The 8612-nt window shown below is 45.4% G+C and overlaps 1 protein-coding gene across 1 annotated transcript in view; it reads right to left on the minus strand.

Moving 5' to 3' along the window:
* ADAMTS17 (ADAM metallopeptidase with thrombospondin type 1 motif 17) overlaps positions 1 to 8612 on the minus strand; it is a 331102-nt gene that overhangs the window by 312738 nt on the left and 9752 nt on the right. The window contains exon 3 of the mRNA XM_017518719.2: positions 7403 to 7568. Within this exon, the coding sequence (XP_017374208.1) occupies positions 7403 to 7568 (166 nt within the window). The remainder of the gene's footprint in view (positions 1 to 7402; positions 7569 to 8612) is intronic.

The raw sequence follows: 8612 nt of genomic DNA on the forward strand, positions 1-8612 counted from the left end.
AATAAGGAAAGTAAAATTTACCGAGCTAGATATTCTACTCAAGAAATTACGGAGAAAGCAAGAGGACTAAATCTAGAGAACATTTAAAAAATAAAGTAAAAAAATAAAAAAGATACAAATAGAAATTAAAGACAGACATGGAAAATAAAAAGAAAACCAAGCTAATTCTTTGAAAAGATTAATAGACAAAACTCTACAATAAAGAGAAATGAACGACATTTGCATTTATTAAGAGGGATAAATCTAGAAGACATGATTGTGAGAGATGAATGCAAGTTGCACGGCATAAAATCATTTAGGTAAATTCTAAAACACACAAAATACAGAATGCAATTTATGATTCTATATCCTAAGTGTTATAAAAGAAAAAAAATATGGAAAGGGTTTCCCTATGTCAGGTCAGCCTGCTGGTTGCTTCCGAGGAATAAGCCAGAGCCATGATCGGAGGTGGAAGGGAGAACGCCATCAGTCATATCCGTAAGTGTTCATTTCTCTCAAAAAAAGAAGAAAGCATCCCAGCACTTTGGGAGGCTGAGGTGGGCACAACACCTGAGGTCAAGAGTTCGAGACCACCCTGACCAATATGGTGAAACCCTGTCTCTACTAAAAATACAGATATTAGTCGAGCATGGTGGCAGGTACCTGTAGTCCCAGCAACTCAGGGGGCTGAAGCAAGAGATTCGCTTGAACCCAGGAGGCGGATGTTGCAGTGAGCCAAGGTCATGCCACTGCACTCCAGCCAGGGCAACAGATTGAGATTCCATCTCAAAAAAAAAAAAAATTTTTTTATTTTTTTTTAAAGAAAGCAGTTCTGAAGCAAATATGACCAGATATTGACATGGGTTAAGTCTGAATGCTGACACACAGGTTTGTTTTGTGTTTTGCCTGCTATAAATATTTCATAACTCAAAATAATTTACACCTGCTACATTCATTTACATCTTCACTGCCTATCTCTCCCACCAAACCCTAAGTTCCCCGGAGGCAAGGACCACACTATGTCAAGTTCACCATAGTAAGCAATTCTGAGCAGCATCTGAGGGTCAGTGAGTAGAGAAACTTACGCGGATGACCTGAAAGAGCAACTTCCTGTCTACAGATACTAAGATTCCTCGATCTCCCTGTGGATCTGCTCAAGACCCAAGAATGACAGATTCAAGAAAAATCATGAGAGCCTTCAGCTGCCAGCTCAGGGCTCTGCAGGGCCGCTCTCTCCCTGAGAAGAAGGGCACTTGATATTGAAGGTCCCCTTGATATTCAAAAATGAGCAGATGAATTATAACCACAGCAGCTGCAGCAACAGCCAACGTGGACTGGCACTAAGTGGCGAGTCTGCATTACCTCATTTAATACTCACAAAAGCCCTAAGAGGTAGGTGACGTTAGGAGGGCACTGCAGCTCAGAGAGGGTGGCACCTCTAACTTGCCCGAGGTGACACAGCCCCTCCAATGTTTTTCAAGAGTGTAACTCAATAGATGACCGGCTAATGAAGACATCTATTGTTATAGACAAGGTCCCTTTACGTGGCCCATTTCTAGTTTCCTCTAAACGTGATTTTTACCTTTTAGGCATTTATGAGCGTTCTCTTGAGCATGCCCTCCAGGGTGGCTGGAGGTGGTTATAGTACCCCTGGTTCTCCATGTTCCTCAGAAATCACCCTGCGACCATCACCACCCCATGGTGCAGGTAAGAAAACAGAGGCTGTGTGGCCTGAACTGTGTGCCACTCCCCCGACCGCTACACCAGAACCCTCCCAGATTCCTATGTTGAAGTCCTAACCCCCAGGACCTTAGACTGTGGTTGCATTTGCAGATAGGGTTTTTACAGAGATAACTAGGTTACAATAAAGTCATGACAGTGGGCCCTAATCCAATATGACTGGGGTCCTCCCAAAAGGAAATCGGCATAGAGACACGGACAGAGATAAGACCACGTGAAGACACAGGGAGAAGACGGCCGATATGGTTTGGATGACTGTCCCCTCCAGATCTCATAAGGAAATGCGATGCCCACACTGGAAGTGGAGTCTGGGGGGAGGTGTTGGATCATGGGGGTGGATCCCTTACGAATGGTTTAGTGCCATCCCCATAGTGGTGAGTGAGTTCTCACTCCATTAGTTCACGCGAGAGTTGGCTGTTTAAAAAGACCCTGCACCTCTTCACTCTCTCTTGTTCCCTTCTCTCGCCATGTGACAAGCTGATTCCCCCTGGTCTTCCACCATGATTGGAAGCTTCCTGAGGCCTCACCAGAAGCAGATGCTGGTGCTATGCTTTGTGTACACCCCGGAGAATTATAAGTCAAAATAAACCTCTTTTCTGTATAAATTACCCAGCTTCAGATAGTCCTTTTGGGCAACACAAATCTACTAACACAGCAGTCATCCACTAGCCCAATAGAGAGGCCTGGACCAGATCCTTTCCTCACAGCCTCGGAAGGAACAGACCCTGTCAACACCTTGATCTCACACTTCTGGCCTCCAGAACTGTGAATAATAAATACCACCAGAACAACCACTTTCTGTTGTTTAAGCTCCTGGGGCAGCCTCTGTTGCTCCAAATACAGAGACATAGAGACAGGAAGGAGCTCTTCTGGGGTCACACCAAAGGAAAACAGAATTGGGTCTCTACCATGGTTTTTTTCTCTTTGCAGAATAATAATTCTTAAACTATTGATGTCTGCTTACAGAGTTAACATTTATATGCAAATAAATATTTAAAATACTAACTTGGAGCAACTCAAAGTAGCCATGTAATGCCACTCCTTTTAGGTTCTGCTTCCAGTTAAGACATAGATGGAAAGACTACCACTTTTAAAATAAAGGACACCGGATAAACTACAAAACCATATTTTATTTTATCCACTGCGAGAGCTGAGGTCAAAGAAGTGTAGCAGAACCAACTTTCAGAGGCATTGAGCCCTTCCTGAGCAAAGGTCCACAGCCATAGTGGTCCCTGGGGCACAGGTGGAATAAGGAGCTGATTCCATCTAAGCTGTGGAAAAGAGGAAACAGCCACATTTTTAACCATGTAGACTGGAATAATGGATTACACCTGGATTCGAGATGTCTTACATCTACTCCAGACTTTTACCAGGTGTGTGGTGGCAGGCAGGAAGTCAGGACACGGATGGAAACACAGTGGTATCTGCAGTCACATGAGTACCGGCACTTACGCTCGTTATGGAGAGACCTAAGCCTGCTATAAGCCTTCGCGACTAGCAGCAAACCCAACCCAAGCCAGCCCACCTCAAATCCCAATTACACAGAACAGCTGACCTCCTCATCCTGGCTGCCTCACTGCCCCCTAAGAGGAGCCAGCCGAGGATACATGGCTGGCATGCAGAGAAGTGACCCCTGGGCAAGTGTCACCTGACATCCAGCCTCCTGCTGTACTTGTCAGCTCAATGAACTCATGTCAGTGGTGTCTTTAGTGTTTAAGCCAGTTTGATTTTTATCATTTCCAACTGAAGGATTCTTAACCCATTTATGCCTGAGGTTGCAAATGTTTTTGTGTGAAAAATCAGACCTTGGCAATGACCTTGAGCAATGGCATATAAATAACTCCCATAAGCTTAGCATTCCAATAATGGAATACTACGTATAATTAATTGGTACAAAGCACAAGATCTGACCAAATGTGTATTACAAAGTATATACACATGTTATACATGCAAATTCTTGCATAAATTAGCAATACACAATTTCTAAAGAGTATGGTATCCACCAAATAATACTCACTGAAATTATCTTTGTCATGCTATAAATGTACCAGACAATACTAGAAAATAACAGCAATTTTTTAAAACAATAACAGAACTTAACCTATAAAGTAGACATCAGTACTTCACAGAAACCACAGTTGGAGGCATAATCACACTTCAGTGAGCTCACCACTGCTCCACATGTCGTGGGATTCCTATTTTGCAAATGCTAAGGGAAAATTACTCTTCTATTTCAGCACCTACTTCAACCATACACATGTGAAATACACCATGGTGGAGGAGAGGAAGATTCATATTGTTACTTAAGAGCATGAAAATGCTCAGAGGAAAATTTTAAACTGAATCAGAATGGAGAAATTAAAATAAGCGTAGAAGGAAGACGAAAAGGTTTGAAGTCAAAACTACTATTTAAAAATCAAGGAACATTTCAAAATATCCAAGGCACCATTTTAGTTTGCCAAGTTCCAACGTGGAGTGGTATTTTATGGATCAGTTTATCAGGCCCCCAAAATAAGGAGCAATGTCAGAAACAGAATCAGCCTGTTCTCTCACCTGGTGTCCCAAAGATCAGTAGAAATGCAACCTCAGTAGTATCCAAGGGGAAGAAATAGTTGCCAGGTGGCCCTGGCTGTGACAGTCCTTCTAGCCCCCATCCCTGCTCAGACATAAAACCCTACTCAGCACAGCAGCTCAGCAAGGTTCACATTTCAAGTACACTGAGCCCTTCATGGGGGATGTTTCTTAGCCTCCTCCTCACCTCCAAGAGCCAGCAAGCCTACTCCCAGGCCATGTCCAAGGCTATCATAACGCAGGGTCAACAACAGGGCACCATGAAACCTAGGGCTGCCACGTTCAGCCAGAAAGAGCATGTTCCCATGAGAACTCTGGGATTAATCTAATCTTTCTAGGAAAGATTAGGAAACGTCTAGGAAACTTCAAGAATGTACTTTGCAGATGTCCCAGTCAATTAATTTTCCCGATTTCTAAACTCCTGATGTTTCAAAGCTTAATCCAAACTAGATAGGTCCTAACTGACTGCTCATTAGCTAAGCCTATTAAAACGCCCGTTGTCATTCTCAGGATAGCCAGAACATTTACTGAGTAGTTCACACAATGCAAGCAGGACCAGAAGCAAAATATGTAACCCTCCTCTATGCCTGTGTTCCTGATCTGTACAGGGCTTGAGTCTGCCATAATCTTAAATACGCACACTGCTCCTGCAGAAAAATGCAAGCCAATGCAAGGTTTGAGAGCAGGGAAGGAGAGATTATATTTTTAAGCAAGTTCAGAAATTTCTCCCTACCCTCTTGCACGGCTGCTCTTGTTTTAACTTTTTCCATCACATTTACCCCACCCTGGTTTTGTTAATTTTATTTCCTCATTAAAGGCTAGACAGTCTATCAAAAGAATGACTCAAAACTCATCTAAGGGACAAAAATGCAAACACAAGCACCATTTATCATTTTGTCAGCGATCCTCAGTAACACGCCACTAAAGAGGATGGAAGCCGGTCATTAGACAAACATCCCATTATCTCATCTACAAGCACGCTGGGTTCTGACCACGGACTAGCGTCTGATGAACGGTGGCGTGAGCAGAGGGAATGGCAAGAATAAGATACATTTGTCCTTTGTTTCACTGCACGGCCCTGCTTGAAAGTGCTCACCGGGGAAAATCCACGCCCCCATGGCCCACAGGTGCTATTCCTCAGGCTTAACAGCCGTTAGTGATGTGGTTTTCAATACCAGCTGAACATCAGAACCACCTGGGAGCCCTTACATTGCCAGATGGCTCCAGGGCATCTAATTAAAGCAGCTCTCCGTGGGTGAGACCCGGGCATGAGTAGTCGTTAAACCTCCCACCAGGTGATGCCAAGGTACAGCCAGGGCTGAGGACCACTGCCGTAGAGAAATCCCTCTGAGCCAGTACATTCCGGTGAGCTGCAGAAACTGAAGGTTTAGAAAGACTAACAGTTACAAACTTTAAAAGGAGATAAAGCCTCCCCCTTAAAAAAAAAAAAAAAAAAAAAAAAAAAGGTCCATCAAGGCAGACATAGGTAGGGTCAGGGACTCAGGTTGAAAATAGCACACTGGGGGCCGGGCATGGTGGCTCATGCCTATAATCCCATGACTTTGGCAGGCCAGGGTAGGAGGATCACTTGAGCCCAGGAGTTCCAGACCAGCCTGGGCAACATGGCGAAACCCCATCTCCACAAGAAACAAAAATTAGCTAGATGTAGTGGTGCATACCTGTGGTCCCAGCTACTCAGGAGGCTGAGTTGGAAGGATCACTTAAGCCCAGCAGGTCAAGGCTGCGGTAAGCCACGATCACACCACTGCACTCCAGCCTGAGTGACAGAGTGAGACCCTGTCTCCGAAAAAAAACACACACACACAAAAACCACACTGACATCAAGCCCACAACCAACCATCAGACTTAAAGACTCTGCTTCCTATCAAAGGGAATTTTTAGGTACTAGTAATTTTATGATGTCTTCCTCACTTTTGTAAGGATGAAGAACAGAAGAACCCTAATGTCTCCATCTGGGACTGAAAGCTCTCCTGAAGTGAGCTCTATCCAGCACAATCACCTCTAATACCCACCCAGACAAGGCTAAAGAGAAAGGCAACTTACTTCCATCAAGTCCACACACAGCAACTGGGCTGAACTGCAAGACTTGTTTACAAATAAAAAGGTAATTCCAAAGTGGTCACATAATCAACTTAGTTCCAATGTCACCAGATACTAAACCAAGACACATGAATTTTCATGCAAAGATAAGTCTTTAAGCTTCAGAAGCACAACCCCCAAAGGTCAGCAGTGGGGTCCCACGATCTCCTGGGAGGAAAGGCCATCTGTGATCCAGTTTCACCTGGGGACATTTGCAGCCCCATGAAATGTTCAACCTGTGACAGATCATCCACATCAGGGTTGCTCAAAGAGAGAGTGTAAGAGCCCTAGGTCTCCCCCGACACTGCGTACTAAAATCACTTTTAAAAACACTGGCACCCAAATCACACCCCAGACTAAAAAAGATCAGGACTCTGGGGGACAGGCCCAGCGTGCATGGCATTTTGAAAAGCGGTGGTCCTCACACTTTAGCATGCATCTCAATCTCCCAGAGGGCCGGTGAAGCTACAGATGACTGGACCCTCCCCCAGGGTTTCCGGTTCACAGGTCTGGCCTGAGAATGTGCATTTCTAACACGTTCCCAGATGATGATGCTGGCCCAGAGGCCACAGTGCGAGAATCGCCGCTTCAGAGGCGTCCCAGGTGGCTTTAATTAGCACAGCCGGAACTCAGCAGTGCTGTATTATCAGAGTGAGCTCCTGGCCAGGGCACGAGGAGGAAGGAATTCTTATCTAAACTCAGCTACAAACCTGGCGTTTGATCAATAAGCCCTCAAAATTTTTGGACCTCAAGTTGCTCTTGATATATAAAATTGACATACTGCATGAAAGAGAACCTGGGTTCCTTGCAGAAGTAAAACAATGACTTTTCCAAAGGGCTGCTGACACTAAGACACATAGAAAGGAAAGGAAGTGGTCTCAGGGCAATAAAACAGCTTTTGAAATAGAGGGGAGGGTAGGTTTCCGCTTACCTGGCTTCAGTGCACTGGGAGATACACAGGGTGCAGGCCGTGCATATGCTCTAAACCAGTCATGCTGCTGTGTGGACTCACCTGTTAGAACCGTGCAGAGCTGCCCAGGTCTCTGGGCCTCGGCAGAAGGGCTGGGGGTCAAGGACCATTTGCGCCTGATCAGATGCTCCCGTCCGCTGAATGGAGCCTGGGAGTTGTTGAGGGGCTGGATTAGCACCTGCTCCTGCCCAAGTTGAATGAGGCCAACCTGCCCAGAAAAGAGAAGGAAATGCGATGTCGGTCATCCTCATTCACACCCGCCCATCGTCCCCCGGGAGGGCACGCAAGGCCACCTTGCTGGGATTTCGTTTCCCATGTCTGGGCTCTTTCCTTTGCTAATTGGTCCGATTTACCTGAGCCCAAGAGTGAGCTTCTGTGTGACTTAAAAACATAACACAGAGCAGCTGTTTTGGGGTGGGGTACAGATACAGGTTCAACAGCATCCGTTTTCCACACTGGCTTTCAGAGAAGATAAATTACTATCAAATCTTTTTAATTTTAAAATTATTTTTTAAATTACTTTAAAGATCATCCCCACAAAAGTCCACTTGGGAGGCAACACTGAAACTGCTGGGAATGACATTTACATCCCTCATGGAAAAATGTATCTTATCCCTGGATGTATTAACAGTAACAATATTGTTTTGACATCATCAAAACAAAACAATCTGCCCTCCTTCCCCAGGCGCCTGCTGCTACTTTCCCTTCATATGTGGAGTCAAATGGTAAATCTCTCAAGAAAATCGAACCCAGTCAGGGCCAGGGGAGGACGTGGTTTGCACACCGATCAATGCAGGCAACATCCCGTTCTCCTGGGAACCATCCTGGACTGCCTGTGATAGCAAATACAGGAGATCTGGCGGATGAGTCTTACGGGGTCATGACATCCTTTCTTGTCTCCCTCTTCCACCATCACTTTTTAAACGCCGTGACAGGCCAGGCATGGTGGCTCACGCCTGTAATCCCAGCACTTTGGGAGGTCAAAGTGGGTAGATCACGAGGTCAGGGGTTCAAGATCAGCCTGGCCAAGATGGTGAAACCCCATCTCTACTAAAACTACAAAAAATTAGAAAGGCGCAGAGGCAGGTGCCTGTACTCCCAGCTTGGGAGGCTGAGGCAAGAGCATCGCTTGAACCCAGGCAGCAGAGGTTGCAGTGTGCCGAGATCATGCCACCGTACCTGATCAGCTGGGCAACGGAGTGACACTGTCTCAAAAAAAAAAAAATGTTAGCCAGGCATGGTGGTGCATGCC

This window comes from Cebus imitator, unplaced genomic scaffold (genome assembly GCF_001604975.1).
Source record: "Cebus imitator isolate Cc_AM_T3 unplaced genomic scaffold, Cebus_imitator-1.0 Scaffold19, whole genome shotgun sequence".
NCBI classification, from domain to species: Eukaryota; Metazoa; Chordata; class Mammalia; order Primates; family Cebidae; genus Cebus; species Cebus imitator.